A 19559-nucleotide genomic window follows, 5' to 3' on the forward strand; every position below is an offset into this window, starting at 1 on the left:
CATCGTGTTATATATACAGTATATTTAATATATTTACATATATTAATTTAGATAAAAATTTAACAAGCTTTATTTAAATAGGTTAAGGCTCAAAAAATATGAAGAAAGGAGAATAAAAAGAAATACTTACCACCTGAATAAACACAGAGAAAAAGAACACAATTAATAATCAAGCATTAAAAAGTCAAAAGGTCCCAGGGTGATGGACTATTATTTTTCAGGTCTACTGTTCACGATACGATATGATACACTTTATTTGTCTTGGACTCAAAGTGCTGCCAAACATTCAGCTTCTTCCTTTAAAACTAACAAATAAAACAATAGAAAAACACATCCACACATTAACACATTAACATACCCATGCAAGACAACACAACATATATTACAGATTATCTGCAAAAACGCAACATGAGAGATAAGATAACAAAGGTAAGAAAATATAAAAACAAAAAGGAACACCATGACGCTATTAAACAATCCGTACAGCCCTACAAAACATTATTCAGAGTTTTGATTGACGTTGGTACAAAAGAGATTTTAATTTAAAGCGTTTCAGTTTATATTGCTGGCTCAGTCTGGTTCAGTTTTTTACCAAATTCTGTTGAGGTGTACACCGTGAAAAATCCTAGTAATTGAGGTAAATAAAAGATAATAGTAATAATCTGATATGTAAAAAATTATGTAAATAAAAAAACAAATTGTTGTGGTTAACAATCAGCCCATTCATGTGTGAAGGGGTAAAAAGAAGTGTAAAATAATATCAAAATTAATTTAAAACATTTTAAGAGTTCTCTACATTTTAAGATGCTTTAACTGAAAAGTTTTTGAGAAAGATTAAGTTTAATTCTGCTCAAATTGCATTGAGAGGCTTTGATATTTTACTCATTTAGATTATTTTATTTTGAAAAATCTATGACAGGTGACAAAGATCTTTCAATTGATTCCTGTTCCGCATGTCCCTGGCTGTCATCCTAATAATTTACTGCAGACTTTACTGTATAGTTTTTTAAATAATTAAAGGTAAATTCTGCTCAAATTGCATTGAGACGCTTTGATATTTTACTCATATTCAATATTTTAATTTGAAAAATCTAGCAGAATTTACCTTTATTTTTCTCAAAAACTACTACGGTCACTCATGATCTGTGAGTGCAGTCAAGAATACAGGGGTGTACATTCTGCCAGGAAGACTTATTTTTTAAACTAATATGCTACAGATTGCTACAGGCTTGGGTGACTCAGGCTTTCTCACCTAGCTGTGGGAGTGTCACCCACCTGGGGGAGGGGTTACTGCCCTTTGTGATGTCATGAAGGGAAAGTCTCCAAACGGCCTGTTTGAGCACACATTTTTTTTGCTCACCAGAAAACACGATCTTAAAGAGTTACATTTGTTTTCTCCAGATCTTACCTTAACAGATTTACTATGTAGGCAACAAAAATGTCAACATGTTTTGATTTCTTTTGACAGAAACAGAATCATCAGAATGGTGGGTGGCATAGATCAACTCTGACTTTGACAGTGGATTTCTCAAAAAGTACACAGTAAAGGTACTTCATAGTACATGTGCATGTAGTTTAAGAAGTACTAAGTATAGTCATATCATAATCATGGTGTACTTATGGAAGAATTTGTTTTTACAAGACATCAAAGTCAGAATAAAGACTTATTATAGTGATTTATAATGAACTTTGACAGTGGATTTCTCAAAAAGTACACAGTAAAAGTACTTCATAGTACCTGTGCATGTAGTCTAAGAAGTACTAAGTCCAACCATATCAGAATCATGGTGTACTTACGGAAGAAAATGTTTTAACCAGACATCAAAGTCAGAAAAAAAAGACTCTGTAACATGACATATAAGGGACTTTGATGGTGGATTTCTCAAAAAGTACACAGTAAAAGTACTCCATAGTACCCGTGCATGTAGTCTAAGAAGTATTAGGTATAGTCATATCAGAATCATTGTGTACTCATGGAAGAATTGTTTTTTACAAGACATCAAATTCATAAAAAAAGACTCATTATAGTGATTTGTAATGAACTTTGACAGTGGATTACTCAAAAAATACACAGTAAAAGTACTTCATAGTACCTGTGCATGTAGTCTAAGAAGTATTTAGTCCAACCATATCAGAATCATTGTGTACTTATGGAAGAACATATTTTGTTTTTATTTTTTTCCCAGGAAAACTGTTTTTTTTTTTATTGTGGACACCTTATTTTGAAAAACGGAAGTTATCGCAGACTCTCAGTATTATTCTCAAACTAATTTCAGCGACCTCCGGAGCTATTCCCTGAACAGTATTTTGTTTGCTCCCGTTTCATACACGTGTATCTCATAGTCAGTTTTATGGTAAGACTGGAAAAGGAGATTAATGACGGACTCGCTCTCTCTGTCTGTTACTCCTGCTCGCTCTGCAGTCCGGAGCATTTACCGTAAAGATCAGAATACGTGGGCACTTCAAATTTAGGGGCGGCTCACTTCACCATGTAAAAGCGAGGACGGTCCCTGCTCTTCAGAGTCACCACAGTCCGCTGCTCATAGAGGTCAGTGTGAACTAGTCCAGCTCAGAGGACGACTCGTACAGTACTGATGAAAGTAGGGACTGCAGCTCGCTGTCTGACTCTGCAAAAGAAATGTTCTCCTGATGAGGTTGAAGATGTCCCATGAACTAAGAGGAAGGATGGCGATCACTCTGACCAAGACATTTAACCTGATCACAGGACTGCTTATTGTTTTCCAGTTTCACCTGAGCTTCACGAAGCAGAAGTCAGTCTATGGTAAGTCATCTAAACACCTTTTTCTTCTTTTAGGACCCTGACTTAAGTGGGTCAGATATTATTTAGCAAAACTGAATTACTCACTACATTTGCACAGTTTATATTGTAAATGCTACATATAATCTTATAAATATGTTTACTGTTTTTATTTGATCACTTGAATTACTTTAATGCTTCAGTGTTATGTTTCAATACAGTAACCAACCTCCTATCTTATCCACATGTATTGGGACAAAAAAACTTACATTTTAATATAACACATTAATATAAGCCTACTAAAAGTGTTTGTAAATTGTCTGCGTTTTTTAATTATGCATATTATTATTTGAAAAACATATAATTTTTTCTGTAGTAATGATTTTTTAAACAGACTTTCCGAATAATATTATTTAAAGTAAAAAACAGTTTGCAAAGCTTCAACAGAAATTGATTTAAATATTGAACAGTATATGATCACTCTGACTCTGAAGTAGGTGTAATAAATCACAGTTTTCATCACAATCGAAATAAACAAATCTTAACAGCGTATTTTTGCAGGAAATAAAAAAACAAAGACTAAGTTCAACTTCAGTGGCGATTCTAGAGGCGGTCAGGGCCCCAGGTGAAAATCAATGTGGACACCCTTCAACCAGCGCTCTCCACTCGACGGATCATTCCTCTTCATTTTTCTTTGTTGACTTCCTTTGACAAATTTTGGATTACACAGCAATAATGCATGCAACGGTTAGCAGGCCAATACGATTTAGTGCTGTCAGATGGGGGGGGCCACTTAGGGAGGTTTCCTACTGTCATTGCAAAATTTGCACATTTGAGGCCACTTCTTTGGTTTGTCAGCCCTCAACCGCCCCCTACTCATTTTTTACCAACAACACTTCTCTGTTGTGTTGACACCTGCACATCAACCTCAGATGATGTAGACACTGCCCACGTCACACTGCCCACGTCACACTGCCTCACAGGTGGAGCGCTTAACAGAGCTGCCATGTGACTGAAATATAAACACAACACCCACTGCTGCCCGGCCTCACATGCCGGGGTGCTTGAGCTGCTGGTGTGAAAAATGTGAAGCATGCTTTCACCCTCCGCTGTGAAGAGGAAAGTTAGGCTCACTGTTGTCACAGGAAGCGCAGGATGACGGGGTGAGCACGCATGTTGGCCACATGGTGCACTCTGGGAAATTGTTTATGTGTCTTGATGCATGCAAGAGTTTGGAGGTTTGATTTAAAAAAAAAAAAAAAAATTAAATTTAGATGTCTGATGTGATCCTAATATTGCACAATTAGAATTTATACTACGTGCCATTTTTTAAAAGTTATTTATTAAAGCTATTAAATGTTCATACTGGCTGAAATATTCAACCTTAATGATTTTTTAGGCAGAATTATTTTATGTATTGGAAATGTTCTTAAAGTCAAATGCATCATTTTATACAGACTTTAACCAAAATGTTTTGTTTTTTTATGACTTTATAACTACAAAAAATCAAATTAAACGTCAGTGGGGTGGAATATTTGGGAAGAACTATAAATCAGCAAATATTAGGATAATCATAATTTTAATAAATGCGACAGTTCCAGGTTTAAAATGTAAGAATCGTCTGCTTCTTTTGGTCTTAGAGGGTAAGTAAAAAATATAAATGTGTCTTAAGTAGTAGAAAAAAAGACGTGAAGACATCTAGCCGTGCTGCTGGATGAGATGTGTGTTGGTGTTTTGTTACCTATTTTATTATATATTTTATATTTTAAAAGGTTTAGATAAGACTCAACTTTCTATGATAATTTCACTACTTTTATTTCATGCAGGTGTCCGGCTCTTTATCGTCTCAAACTGAAAAAGTGAGTGATGAAAACCTCTTTTATTCACACACTCGGTCTCTCTGATTCCTCAGGACTCTACCTTCCTGACTCACAGAGCCTGGCTCCTCCAGAGAGAAGGTCTTATGTGGCCACAGAGAACAACCAGACCAGCGACAGGAGGTGGGCGTCCAGACCCAGGTCTGGGTCTCCTGGCTGGGCCACAGATAAGAAGGGCCTCTACAGAGACCAGCACAAACCAGATGAGTCCGATCCAGACCTGCTGATGGAGGAGAGACACGACAACTCTACACAGATTGTGGTAAGGATTCGTTAAGAAGACGACTGAAGGTCCTAACTAAACATATCATCATAGGGACCTCACTTTAAAAACATGTGTAGTTAGTCTTCAAATAGGATGAAATCTTGAGGACTTTTGGTAAAACAGTCCCAATGTGGTATATAAAAATGGACAACACATCTCCACTTCCAAAAGGGAGGCCAAAACACCTCTACCACATGGGCTGACATATCGCGCTGGTGACGTCATTTAGAACTGGAGTTGCAAAGTAGACTGCCACGGTTTTTACGTGCTGACCATTCCTTCTTTTAATCAAAAAATAAATTTAACGTACTGAATAACGAGTGAAGATCCTTCAGGTAGTCAGAGTCCACAGCAGAAAGGATTCACAGAAGGGCAGAATCATTTGGAAACAACTGAGATTGCGAGAAAAAAAAAATCTTCTGCCATATGTATCACCATTTATACAAACAAAATTAGAAATTATAGTGACAGATAAATGAAATGTCTTTTTCTGTCCATCAATTCAAATTTCAATGAAACATTCACTTTTGACTTTTGCACATGAACACATGTCAATAGCGTTGTTAAAACATTATAGCGTTCATCCCTAATTCATGATAATGTAAATGGCTCTTTTGTCAGTCTTTGCTAAATTCCTGTCATTGGTCCTCCTCTCATCTGCTCGTCCAGATCACAGAGCGCCGCAGGAGCTGCTTTTATTTACAGCATGGGAAAACTAAACTCCTCAAAACACTTAGGACATTAATCAGCACGACAAGAATTACTTTTAGAGACAGAAACCACGTTTAACAAGAATTTATTTGTTGTGTATTTTGATTTTATTGTTTGACCCCGGTCCCATCTGTTTACATGGAGGAGGCGGAGCTTATGACATACTGCGTACTGCAGCCAGTCAGGAGGGGGAGCTCCAAATGTTTTGACTTCACTTTTGGGGAGCTGCCATGTCGTCCATCTATTAATACAATCCATATGAGTAACAGTAATGACATTTGGACCATCTAATAATATTGTAGTAGAATTTAAAACATTTTAGTGAATTAAATATAAAATATATTAAGAGAGTTTTTTATTATTATTTTATTTTTTTGTTGATTGTCTTGTTTACTGACTGTAAAGTGATTGAGTGAGTGATGCATGTTCTTCCTTATGTTAACAGGTTCCTAACATTTAATATTAAACACCTCTTTGTGTTAATTTGTAAAATGTGTATTCAAAGTAAATCCATCCCTTAAATCTTTGGACAGGACATCGATCACGCCTACTACACATCTAAAATCTACGTCTCAGGTGAGGCGGCCAGTAAAGAGCTGTGGGTGAACGTGGATCAGATGAAAGAGGAGGAGTGGAAGGTCTTTGGCACCCTTTCCAGCACCCACAGACAAGCCGAGGTATCAAACCATTGTTTGGGGGGATACTGAATGTTTTATGAAAATGAAATACCTCCAGTTAGAAGAAGGGGAAAGAGGAATCTATTTTTAATGTTTTGTATTCACTTGACAGTGTTTGTTGAAAATCTTTGTCATACAATTAAAATTGTACTTTTCCTTTCCAGAGAGTGAATCTTTCCTTTGACTTCCCTTTCTACGGCCATATGCTGAAAGAAATCACCGTGGCAACCGGAGGTGAGAGGAGGAATCACAGATTGTAAATAAAACGATAGATGACATGACGGAGCCCCAGAAGTGAAGGCCAAACATTTAGGAGGCGGAGCTTGTGACATATACTGCAGACAGTCAGCAGGGGGGCGCTCCAAATGTTTTGGCCTCAGTTTTTGGGAGCTATGCCGTCCATCTTTTTATACAGTCTATGAATCCGTAAAGGAGGGAGTAGAATGCACGGGTGAAAATCACATTGTTGTCATCTCACTGCTCAGCATATAAATTACTAATAGCAGCCTCTACATGTTTTTTTAATCTCACAGGTTTTATTTATACCGGAGATATAATCCACACACTGCTCACAGCGACGCAGTACATCGCCCCTCTGATGGCCAACTTTGACCCCAGTCTGTCCAAAAACTGCTCAGTGGTCTACTTTGACAATGGTAAGAGAGTCAGAGGAAGACATTTGCATGACCTCAGTATGTTTCTTTTATGACATTTTGTTTGTGAATCAGCTGTAGAATATTTACACTTAATGTGTGCATGTGATGTGTTTTTTTTGTTTACTGTGTAGGGACTGCATTGGTGGTTCAGTGGAACAAGATTCACGTCCAGGACAACATCAGTCTGGGATCGTTCACCTTCCAGGCTGTTCTGCACAGCGACGGACGCATCGTCTTTGCATACAAAGAGGTGACAATTCTTCTCGACTTCTTGTTCTTCTGTTAAAAATTGTGACATGATGCAGCTTTTTTTTTTCTCCTCTTCCCAGATTCCTGTAGACATCAGTGAGATCAGCAGCGAGAATCATCCTGTCAAAGTGGGTTTGTCGGATGCTTTTGTGGTGCTTCATGAGATAGAGCAGATCCCCAGTGAGTGAGACATGGAGCTTTAAGACTTTGTGGAAGATTTTTAAGTTACTAATTTAACTTCTAATTAATTAATATCCTGTCTTACATGCTGCAGATGTTCGGAGGAAAACCATCTTTGAGTATCACAAAGTCAACATCCTAAAGTCCAAAATCTCCAACTCCACAGCTGTGGAGATTTTCCCTCTCCCCAGTAAGTGAATCAATATTTAAGAGTAAGAAGAGAAGTGCTATAAAGATGGCAAGACATAGATTTGTAGAAAGATTTCCACTTGTGTTCTGTAAGGATGGATCAATCGTCAAGAGATAAGTAGTGAACGACATCTGATGATGAAAATGTGTCAGTAGTTCCATAAAAGCGTCACTGCTGTGGGACGGCCTGTAGAAATACATTCAGGTCAAATGTACAGAGGTCAAAGCTTTCTCCTCCTCCTCACTCTTCTTCACGGGTTTCTTTGTTCCCAGCATGTCTGCAGTTCTCCACATGTGGTGCATGTGTCACCTCTCACATCGGCTTCAACTGCAGCTGGTGCAGTCGGCTAGAAAGGTAAAACTGGGAGGCGTTGGGTGAACTTAACACCACGGGCAAAGCTTTCACTTTCTCTACTTTTTGTTAATCACAGGAATATTTGATCTGAAACTGATTTCATCACTTTGATCATTTAATTGTTGCTGTTGTCATGTCTGCTTTGTACCTAATAGTTTCGACTTTCTGTCACAAAATGTAAATCTATCTAGAACAATAATTTTTCATCTCATAATTATGAGTCTTATCTTAAATTTTGACGTTTTAATTTGGGCTTTTATCTCAATATGAACGTTATCAACAAGTAATGCAGGTTATGAACACATTATAGTTTGTTTTTTTAATCAAAAATACAGTTTATCAGTCGTCTAATGATTCTGACTTTTAAATCTGAATTTTTCAATTCATAATTAAGGCCGTCCATGTCATAAACAAATATTAAGGCATCTAAATAGCGCACACATACCCCGTGCACAGTTTCAACACGTTCTCAGCTGCACAACATTGCAGGATCATACCACGAAAATAAATCAAAAGTCTGTGGCTCACTGAAAATAACTTACTACTTTTTATTGTAAAGATACTTTAAAGATTTTTTTATTGTAAAGATACTTTAAAGATTTTTTTATTGTAAAGATACTTTAAAGATTTTTTTATTGTAAAGATACTTTAAAGATTTTTGTTCGCTCACAATAAAAAGTTAAATTATTATCAGTGTGCCACAGACTGTTGATGTATTAAGACATATTTATTCCTGTTTATCCCATAGTTTCTTACTTTTTGTACGTTTACTTTTTATGTAGACATTTGACACTTTTCTCATAATTGTGACTTTTCCTCTCATGTTTTTGATTTTTAAGCTTTACTTTTTTTAAATCTCATAATACAATGTTTTATGAGAATACTTTTAATCTCACTATTTCAGCTTTTTGACACATCATGAGTGTAATTTGTTTTAATCAATGTCAAAGTTTTCATCATGTTTTGCTCTTTGGTATGAATGTGCTTCCGGAGTATCTTACATGTTTGTGAAGTCCTCCTTTAATGCCAGCTGTGTTTATTTCCATGTATTCATCTTCTTTACTTTCTTTCTCAGGTGCTCCAGCGGCTTTGATCGTTTCCGTCAGGACTGGGTCGACCTCGGCTGCCCTGAGGAGGTTCTCTTTCTTTCTGGCTTTATAAAAAAAAAAAAACGTTAGAACTCTTCTCCTCTTTGAGTCTGTCTGCACAGAAGTGTTTACTGACGTTTGTCTCTCCAGAGAAAAGACCCCCAGTGTTTCCGACCGACAAACCTCACAAACGCTACATCTCCTCACCTCACTCATTCGACCACTCCGGCTACAACCACCACAATGCAGCGGAGGACCTCCAGCGTGACCTCGACCCCCCACAGCAAGGCTCCCAGCGCCCCCAACCCCCCATCACACGGACGTATGAGCAGAATCGAATCCTCTCCTCAGACTCCTACCAGCAACCCGGCAGAAGGTAACCCGACAAAATCCTTTCAAATCTTCTGTTGGAACCTCAATGTGTATTCATCTCAAACATCAGCGTGATCTTGAGCAGGTCGTCAGTACGTCTCATGAATCGATGCGTGCTGTTGTTAAATCGGCTCCTCGCCTGTTTGTTGTGTAAAGTCTGACAGAGTCGGGGTCAAATGGTCAGCTATTTCCCAGCCCTCTGTGAGCTCATAGCTGAGTGTATACAGCGCCATGTTAAATACTGCATACTGTCCTCAGCTGCTGAGGGATGACTCAACGTATGTGCATCACTCTGGTTGGTCAAAATATGGGAGGGCTGTTAGCGCTTTTGTTAACCAGCTGAACTGTCCAAAAAGCAAAAAGCTTTGTTTCCAACCCTGGTACTTATCATAGCCACTAGAGTTTGTTAAAAACATAAAGCTCTTCAAAGTTTGAGAATGGCTGAATCCCAAACTTTACACCTAAAGACTTTGAGTTGCGTTACGGGCAGATGTGTGAGTGCGTGTGGCTGACCTACTGTGAAAGCATTTGTGCAGACTTTCCTGTAGGACTTGCACAGAAATCATTTCTAACTGGGTGAATTGAATGAGGTGCTTGTCCAGACTCACTGAAAGGTAACACATTTTTTATTTATTGACGCAGTGTGGAATAAAGTTTGGGGTAAAAAACTGAACAAAACAAAGGACATGATGTAAAAAACTGCATGTTTATTTGTAAGTTACTGTAGTAGTTTCATCCTTTAGGGGTTAATGAGTCCACATTTGTAAAGTTGTTTGTGGATTAACAACGTCTTCAGGTGTTTTGATAGTTTGTTCAGGTCATTAATGTAAGATCAGAGACTGTCTGATGGTTAAAACTTGAACTTAGTGATGTCACCCATTGAACCCTCACCCTACTGAAGACAGATGATGAAGCCGAATGATGGCGATCTGAACATGCTATCTGTACCTGACTTCAATTCTAGAAACAGATTGAGCTGAGGCGGGCCTGTCAATCATATTTTTATATTAGTATAACTCATACTGTCAGTAGTTGCCATGTCAATTTCTTGTCTAAACACACTTCTCTGTCAAATGGATTTACATCTGATGTGAAACTCAAGCCTCCATGTTTTTGTGGGATTACAGAGTGAGCTATTTAAAATCAACCATTGTGACTTTGTGACTGTATGACATCACTGAGTGTACCAACATCACCTCTGTACAGAAGGAGCCCGAGAGAGCATAGGAGAGAGCGATGAACGTCTGCAGATGGGTCTACTTGCGGGCATCGTCATGGCGATGGTCATCATCGCAGCAGCTGTCCTCACATCTGTTTACATGTACAACAACCCGACATCCAGCGCAAGTCTCTTCTTCATGGAGGTCAGTGACACTCGTGCCGTGCACCTCAGTTCTTACCAACGTTTTGTTGTTGGACTGTATAAGACATGGCTGTGGTGTCAGTGACGTCACCCGTTGGTTTCTGAAGAGGCGTTATGAAGCCAAACTATGGTGGTCGTCATTTTGAAAATGGTGACTCCAACTAACTTCAGGCTATTCGAAAAGCAGGCAAAGAGGTGGAGTTGTTCTAAATAAACATTTAAAAGGCTTAAATGAATTTGTTGATATGTATCCATCCCCAGTGGTGCAATTCAGCAGAGCACAAAGACAAATGTTATTCTTTGTTTCAATAGTAAATAACTACATATTTAAGTGGAGATTTGTATCTAACAAATCCACCTGTGTGTTCATTATCTTTTGTTCATCCCCCCCTTTAGCGGCGGCCCACCCGCTGGCCAATCCTGAAGTTCAGGCGGGGCTCAGGTCACCCTTCATACTCCGAGGTTGAGTCTCCGGACAAAGACAGCGCGGTGGTCATCGACCCCAAACAGTCTTTTGTCATGTCGGACAGAAGAGAGAGTGAACAGAAAGAAGGATTCATAGTTCCTGATCAGAGGGAGCGCTTTCTGATATCAGAGAGATCCTGACCAAAACTACTTTTCCCACAAAGCTTTGGGACGGAGCTGGTTCTCTTTGGGACAACGCATTCCCTCCTTGACTTCTTGTTGTTCAGGTTCATTTCAAGGACAGAAGCTGAGCATTCAGAGGGGAAAACACCAGACCCACGAGGAGATTATAACTACATATTTTATTTACAGTTTGGCTTCATGTTTACAGTTTTGAGGTGAGCCATTGGACTGTTTTAAAGATGTTTCACCTACGCTCAGATCAGGTGTTTTTTTTTTTCGAGTTTATCTGCGGAGCAAGACGGGATGTTGCTGCATGTTTGTGAAGAAGTCTGTTATTTTCCAGCCCTTTATGTGTTGTTCCCACACTTCTTCACAAGTAGGAATGTCATAGTCAGGTGTCACTTCCTCATCTGAAAAATACGGACTAAATACCTCACCATCACACCCACCTTCATCCGGGATGCAAACAGGGCGTGCAGTGTTTCCACTGCTGCTCATCTCAGAGAAAAACAGATTTTATGCAGAATGTACGTCTTTACTTTCTGAATTTAACGACGACAAAGGCAGAAAACGTGTTAACTGATGATACCTGTACAGACATCACAAACATCCACAGCCATTGAAAACACAGGTCTATTTATTTTAGACATGAGACAGTTCAAATCTTCTAACATATTTAATTGTTCCCACATATATGTCATGTGTATATTTATCATATAACAGTACAAACAGGTCTACTGTGGGTGTTATTCAGAAGCTGTGCTGCTGATAATTACTCTTACACTCACTAATAACCATTGATATGATATTATTCATCAGCAAGTTCATTGGATTACTACAGTCGTTAAAAAGAGGTCTATAAAAATATTATAATTAAAGCATTTAACAAGATTAATTGTACACAAGCTGTATAATGTAACAATTTATCTCAAGGTGTTAAAGGCTTTTTATGCGATTTTTTTGATCCAGCAGATGTCGCCCTTGAGCACCAGCATGAAACCAAAACAACTCGCGGTGCATTGTTGTGTTAGCATGCTAATGCTAGCGCTCTTTATTCTGCTCGTATCTTCACACTGCATGTAAATTTACCTGAAATGAGCGTGATCTAGAAACACAGTTAAGCAGTGAGTACAGTATGTTATTCTTCTTTTCTCTAGTCCCTCAATTAAACAACTTTTATACACGAGGGGAGGAGTCAGCCGGCCGTCCGGGCGATGTAAACAAACTGAAGATAGGACTCTGAAAACTCTGAAAACATCACAGACAGTGGGACTCGGGTGTTACACCTATTGTAGACAGTCATGACTCACAGAGTTATTTTCAGAGGATATACTTGATTTCTATTATATTTAAGTGTGAAAAATCACATATAAAGCCTTTAAACTCTGCGTACTGATTTTCTTGTTCTTACATTTGAGGATCGTAAGGTTTATTATCCTTTTATTTGATCAGTGAGGATAAATTTAAGAACGGTTTGCTAATCAATCTGATTATATCTACAAAACATTTAATTCAATGACCGAAAAATCAAGTTTCCTGCACCGTGAGAGTGACACAGAGGACATCTAAACAGAATCCACAAACACAAAGTAGTAGTGCCCTGTGTTATTGTAGGCATGTTCAGTTTGACATTGTATTAAGGCAAGAGGTTTCTAAATGGATCACTTAAGACTGGCCTGTAGTCTGCAGGGCGAGACAGTCAAGGCACTGCTGTGGTGGAGGTTCTTTGACGACGCGTGGTCCATGGTTTAGGTTTCTTTATCTTGTGAGAGACGAGAGTCAAACATCAGTCAAAGAGAACTTTGTACTGCATTCATGTCAGCAGAATGTGAAGACAAACATTCAGAAAAACCAAATCAATCAGTGTGAGGACATGATGAGGATATAGTTTTGCGTTGAGAAAGCACTTGACATAACCTTCACATGAGGGTCCTGTTTAAGGACCACTGACTGTATATAAAGACAGAGGATACATCTCGCCCTCCCACTGTTGTGATGTGAAGCCAAAGTATCGCCTGTGATCTACTGACATCATTCAGAGCCAGAGTTGGATATTAGACACTGCCACCATCTTGACGTCCAGCCCCTTACACTTCACAAAACGTACAGACTACACTTACTGATAAAACGGCAAAAATCCCAAAAGGTCAGCAAAGTCCACAACAGGACAGATTATTGTGTCGGTATACGACTCTGGTGTGACTCCCAATATCCTCATACTCCTAGCATGCCGACACCGTTCGCTGACACTCTAGTCAATGATTGTGTATTCACAGCGAGCGGCGCAGAGCGTCTCCGGAGCGTGCCAGAAGTGCCACTACGTTCTGCTCCATTTTCAAATAAGCCGCGAAATGGACCCAGTGGGGCAGGGCGCGCGCTGTCTGACGAAGCAAAACCGTGGCGCTGACGGACCACGGCACACATTGAGTATGTGGAAATAAGGAGTTAGTGTTTCTCACATTCCCTCTCACAGTTCCTCTTCTACTCTGCTTATCCGGGGCAAACAGTGCTGCAGGAGCCTTTGTTATTAGAACTGTCAATCAAGTCATTTTAAACCTTATTATAGCATCAAATGACAAATTAAAACTTAACTTCTCAGAAAAAATAAACTCTTTGACATAAATAAGCACGATAACAGCTAAATTAAAATAAAACGTTATTAAAGGTCCATTTTATGCTTTTTCTGGTTTTATATGCTCTTTAGTGTGTTTTCCAAGTGTCCTGTGGATGTTTAGGCACATCTGTGTGCAAAAATTCAAAGTCCGCAGAAACGCAGCTTCTCCTACGTCCTCCTGTTAGCTGTAGCATTAGCTGCATGTAACGCTCGGTTCTAGCCCCCCTCCATAAAAATTTGTCAGTCCGACGTCATTGTCAGTGTGAGATCACTGATCTAAGCCCATTGGCTCGTTGTGGCAAGCCCTGCAGCTCATGTTGAAATTTCCGAGAAGCGTGCTGAGCAACTGACCAATAACGACAGAGCGGATCGGCAGACCAATCAGAGCAGACTTGGCCCACGTGGGGTCTAACAGTGTGGGCTCAACAGAGCGTAGCTGACGGACTCAGAGCGGAGAGGGAGCAAGGAGGAGCAGTACATGAAAACAGACACTTTTTTCGGACTTTAGCTATTGTGAACGTACAAAAGTAGGAACATAGATTAAATATATGAACCCCAAAAAGGACATAATATGGGCTCTTTAATGAGTATTTTGATTTCATAGTTTGACCCATCTGTTAACATGGAGGAGGCAGAGCTTATGACTGACACTGCAAATAGCCTGTAGGGGGAGCTCCAAATGTTTTAGCTTCACTTTTTGGGGAGCTGTCATGTTGTCCATCTTTTTATACAGTCACATGTCACATATGTGAGAGATGATGATCAACAATGCATTCTGACAGGGACTGAAGCAGCATGCTTATTCCATTTAAATTTATTTGGATGGTAGTAACGCCCAAAGAAGACCCTCATTTTTTACTCTCTATATGTGATATTTAATTGCTATAACTGGATTTCCTTTAAGTATAAAAACAGTGTATCATTAAAATACCCGCTGTATACAGTCAGTGTGTGGTAGCTGATTCTTACCCTTCACAGGTGGTGCAGGTAATCTCCTCCTAAACTGTCTGGATGAGTCCAGGGTGACAGGCTGCAGAAGATGCAGGTGAAACATGAGGGTTTACTTTTATACTTTTATACATTAACAAGCTCTTGACATCATGTTGATGCACTCTAATGATAAGATGTGTGTAAGGTATACAGGTACAGTACCATCACTGGGATCGTCCTGGCCTTTGTGGGGCGGGACTGTGTGTCCACATTGAGCCCTGCATTCTTCAAAGCCGCAATTCTGGCTGAGATGTCACAAATCTAGAGAACAACAACACAAACAGAATCATTGTTTCAGATGTGATTTTATAGTTTTTTTTAAGGATCTATTCATTTGTTGGCTTTTGCCTTGCATGCCTCCTGTGCAGATTCCAGATTGAATTAATACTTAGATGTTCTTTTTTACAGATACACCATCAGGGTCAAATCACAGCAGAAACCAGAGTGAGAAATTAAACCAAAGTATCCATCAGAGTAGAGATTTAAATCATGTCTTTCCAGCAAACTGCATCCTGTATTTTTATGTACAAATCAAAGCTCACACACGTGGCTTTAGGCGAGCTGTTTCCACAAGCAGCACAAAAAAATGATTCAGCTCTTCAGCTCACCTGCAGATCAGACTGTTGAACTTTGGCAGCTGCTGAGGCCACCTGCTCCTCCAGGAAGGAGAGCTCCATGTCTGACGTAGATCCACTGATGCTCCTGGCGCACTCCTCCAGGTCACCGAGCTCTGCCTCCAGACTGTAAACTGAGCCCGCTGCCACGTACACCTGCAGTCCAACACAGGGTTCATTTCAAAATGTAGAACCTTGACTAGAAGTGTTGATTCTTACGGTTTGCGTTCAAATGATCAGTTGTTGCCGTCTGTTCCATTTGCCCGCACAGAACTGGGAAAAAGGGCTTTCGTCTGCTCTGCTCCTTTACTCCTCTACATCCTTCTACATGGAACATGCTGCAAAAAGACTGGAAAATAACTGAACTGATTTCTTTGAATGCTTTTAAATCCAGGCTGAGAGCACTTGAGTCGACCTCCTTTACTTCTAACTGTTTTTTATAATATTAATTGCTGTCTGTATGTTGTGAGTGTAACTGTGTAACTTTTGCTGCCTCTTGGCCAGGACTCCCTTGAAAAAGAGGTTTTTAATCTCAATGAGACTTTTTCTGGATGAATAAAGGTTAAATAAAAAATAATAAAAAATGAAATGGAGCTGGACTTACGTTCTCCTCCAGTTTGGAGAACTGCTGGTCCAGTTTTCTGGGGTCAGTGTTGGGGGGCAGTGAGGGGGTAGAGGACCTGAGCTTGTCTCCTCCCTTCACCCCATGCAGCAGGTCTTCAGTGGTGTTTAGCACCTTCAGGACCTCGGTGGTGATGTTCCGCAACTGCACTGCAGAGTACCTCTGCAAGACACAGTCAGACAGGCAGGAGTTTTAGAAAGAAGTGAATCTGGGAAAATGTCAAGAACAGATCCAGCTGTCTTGATTAGCTTATTCATCTATTGAGCCTTCTTCAATACATATTAGTGTAACCTCAACACATGTATAAATTACAACATCATAACAATAATGTCTTAAATAACAATAATATCAAGGCAATGACCGAAGCAAGAATAAATTAAATTAAGACATTTCCTCTAAACTAAGCTCTCACCTGCTCCAGCAGAGTCGATATGAACTCTAGAGTTTTGTATATGTCCATGTCACTATCCTACCGTACACGGAGAAAAGCACAGAGGAAGAGAAGAAAAGCAGAGTAACAGAAACAAGAAAAGAAATCCAGCATCAAGGAGAGTTGTTAAGAGTTTGGTTGAAATGCAAAGAAAAGTTTAAAAAGAGAGTTGGTGAAACCAGCGGCTCATTCAATGGACTGATCCCGGGATGATGATGGGTAAGGTTAAATAGATTTTTTTCTACAGCATAAATAATTCATTTTAACTCCCGACAACCAGCTAGCAGTTAAGAAAACTTAAGCTTCCTCACCATTTGAATCTCCTCTGGTGTCTGTAGAACATCATCCAGAGAAGACCTCCTGCTCTGATCTTTTTTGCACATTTTCTTTCCTTTAGTTTCCTCCATCCTTTCCTCTGTGACATCACTCTGTGCCTCCATCATCTGAAGCATGGTGGAGACTTTTCCTCCTTTGTCCTGCTTGTCATCATGCAGTCCTATTCTTTGCACAGCAGAGTACCTCTACAACACACAGACACACAGGCACGGTTTTGTCTGAGGCTCGCTCAGTTCTTTGTAATACCTGAATGTGTGTAAGTTCAGAATAATATGTTTCTGAATCACAAATAAAAACGATGGAAAAGAATAATCTGACTCCCAACATGGAGCTTCATTAAACAGACCATGCTATGTTTTTCATAATTAGCCCACGATAGCTGCGTTTGGCTACCGGCTGTTCATATCAGACCACGTTAACTGACAGTTGATCATTTGAGAATAAAACAAGCTAGCTGGACACAGGGCCTAAGTGTAAAAAACATCTGTTTCTGCAGTTTGTAATTAATTAATTTGACTGACACCTACCCAGCAGCAGTAGTTTACGGCATTAAAAAAATAATACAGAAATAGCCAATCTTCTCACTGATGGTCTTGTTTGCTTTTGTAGGACATGAAGAAGCACCAAAATCATTTATGTCTGTTTCATAAATCAAGAACTCCTCATAGGAGCTTTAATAAGCACTCTATTTGTTTTTGCAGATATAAGCTGACCTGATGAAGCTCTAGCTGCAAAACCCTTGAGTGTTTCAAAATGTGTTTATCACCATTTAATTTAACCTTTCATTTATTGCAATAATGCTATTTTCATTACAAATGTTGCTTCACTTTGTTTTTAAGCTATGTTAGTGAAAGATTTTGGCATACTTCTTTACTAGAAGTTGTAAACAGAAGACTCTTCCTCACCATTTGAATCTCCTCTGGTGTCTGTAAAACATCATCCAGAGAAGACCTCCTGCTCTGATCTTTTCTGTACGTTTTCTTTCCTTTAGTTTCCTCCATCCTTTCCTCTGTGACATCACTCTGTGCCTCCATCATCTGTAGCATGGTGGAGACTTTTCCTCCTATGTCCTGTTTGTCATCATGCAGTCCTATTCTTTGCACTGCAGAGTACCTCTACAACACACAGACACACAGGCAGGGATTTCGCTTATTTCTTTGTAATTCACAAATTTCTTGGTGATGAAAGCACTAAATCATGTTTTCTTACTCTAACATGTGTCCCTATTCTGTCTACAAACCCCCCCAATTATGAGAAAAGTCCATCCTCTCCGTCTTTTCCCTGCTCCACTTTTCAGAAAACGTGTGCTCTAACAGTCCATGTGGCGATTTTCCCTTCATGACATCACAAAGGGCAGTAACCCCTCCCCCAGGTGGGTGACACTCCCACAGCTAGGTGTTTGTTCTGCCCTCTGAGTCTGCCTTCTCATCCTAAACAATACGGCACGGTGCAAGAAAGCCCAAGCAACCAAAGCCCTTCCAGAGAGGGGGCGTGGTCAGACACAGCTCATTTACATATTTAAAGGTACAGACACAGAAACAGCCTGTTCTGAGCAGGGCTGAAATAGAGAGGTTTATAGACATGATCAAATACAGGATCAGAGTGGATTTAGAACAAGAAACTTCACACACATGATTTTGGGAGCTCTGATATTTAGTTTAAACTTGAAAAGGAGGAGAATATGTGACCTTTAAGTCCCAACAAGGAGCTTCATAATACGTATAGACAAGGCTTGATCGTTAACTTGGTATGTAGGTTTTTCATAATCAGCTCGAGTAGCTGCCGTTGGCTACCAGCTGTTCATATCAGACCAAGTCAACTTACAGCTGATCATTTGAGAATAAGACGGGTTGTAACATCAAGACCCTTGAATGTATTGAAAGCTAGTAAACTTCAAATGTTACTTGGATTGTTAAGAAATCAGGGCTAAGTGACAATGTTGTAATGTCACTTCAAAATGATATTTTTTTGCACCCATAAACTCCTCATAGGAGTTTTAATAAGCACTCTATTTGTTTTTTGCAAATATAAGCAAACACATCAGACCTGATGAAGCTCTAGCAGCAGAACCCTGGAGTGTTTTAAAATGTGTAGATGTGCAGTTTACCACGATTAAATGTCACCTTCTATTTGTCGAAATAATGTTATCTTCATTACATTCATTACTTGGTTTGAAAGCTATGTTGTTGACTGTTGGTGAAAAAAAAAAGTTTGGCACACATTCGATTTAAACCTCTTTAAACTACATCTAGAAGTTGTAAACAGAAGACTCTTCCTCACCATTTGAATCTCCTCTGGTGTCTGTAAAACATCATCCAGAGAAGACCTCCTGCTCTGATCTTTTCTGCATGTTTTCTTTCCTTTAGTTTCCTCCATCCTTTCCTCTGTGACATCACTCTGTGCCTCCATCATCTGTAGCATGGTGGAGACTTTTCCTCCTTTGTCCTGTTTGTCATCATGCAGTCCTATTCTTTGCACAGCAGAGTACCTCTACAACACAGACACACAGGCAGGGTTTTTTTTGAGGTTCGCTCATTTCTTTGTCATTCACAAATTTCTTGGTGATGAAAGCACTTCACCATGTTTCTCTAACACTCAAATATGTTTCCCTAGTCTGTCTACAAA

At 39.4% G+C, this 19559-nt stretch overlaps 2 protein-coding genes across 7 annotated transcripts in view; one reads left to right on the plus strand and one right to left on the minus strand.

Annotated features, from left to right (window-relative positions):
- Positions 1-2532: 2532 nt before the first annotated feature.
- Positions 2533-11587, plus strand: LOC132979471 (plexin domain-containing protein 2-like). Its single transcript, XM_061045315.1, has 13 exons — positions 2533-2782; positions 4671-4897; positions 6145-6288; positions 6453-6522; positions 6822-6944; positions 7076-7194; positions 7274-7373; positions 7468-7563; positions 7836-7917; positions 8993-9053; positions 9156-9381; positions 10584-10741; positions 11137-11587. Exons 1-13 carry the CDS (start codon positions 2650-2652, stop codon positions 11344-11346), a joined length of 1749 nt encoding a protein of 582 aa, XP_060901298.1. The 5' UTR covers positions 2533-2649; the 3' UTR covers positions 11347-11587.
- A 360-nt stretch (positions 11588-11947) lies between these two features.
- The window catches only part of LOC132979470 (rab effector MyRIP-like), a 34254-nt gene continuing 26642 nt past the window's right edge, over positions 11948-19559 (minus strand). For 2 of the 6 annotated variants that reach the window (XM_061045309.1, XM_061045308.1), the window contains exons 13-21: positions 19215-19424; positions 17840-18049; positions 16910-17119; positions 16581-16637; positions 16151-16330; positions 15541-15702; positions 15095-15193; positions 14912-14972; positions 11948-13090 (exon numbers count right to left, since the gene is read on the minus strand). In XM_061045309.1, coding sequence (XP_060901292.1) covers positions 13077-13090; positions 14912-14972; positions 15095-15193; positions 15541-15702; positions 16151-16330; positions 16581-16637; positions 16910-17119; positions 17840-18049; positions 19215-19424 — 1203 coding nt within the window. In that variant the 3' untranslated portion in view covers positions 11948-13076. The remainder of the gene's footprint in view (positions 13091-14911; positions 14973-15094; positions 15194-15540; positions 15703-16150; positions 16331-16580; positions 16638-16909; positions 17120-17839; positions 18050-19214; positions 19425-19559) is intronic. The other 4 variants (XM_061045311.1, XM_061045310.1, XM_061045313.1 and 1 more) reach the window with 4 other exon arrangements.

Source organism: Labrus mixtus, chromosome 8 (assembly GCF_963584025.1).
Source record: "Labrus mixtus chromosome 8, fLabMix1.1, whole genome shotgun sequence".
NCBI lineage: Eukaryota > Metazoa > Chordata > Actinopteri > Labriformes > Labridae > Labrus > Labrus mixtus.

What these genes read in the sequence shown, in the direction of transcription:
- LOC132979471 (XM_061045315.1), top strand. Translation starts at nt 2,650, where the DNA reads ATGAGGTTGAAGATGTCCCATGAACTAAGAGGAAGGATGGCGATCACT. An exon ending in GAAGCAGAAGTCAGTCTATG is followed by an intron (nt 2,783 to 4,670) that starts GTAAGTCATCTA and finishes CTGATTCCTCAG; the next exon opens with GACTCTACCTTCCTGACTCA. An exon ending in GGAGATTTTCCCTCTCCCCA is followed by an intron (nt 7,564 to 7,835) that starts GTAAGTGAATCA and finishes CTTTGTTCCCAG; the next exon opens with CATGTCTGCAGTTCTCCACA.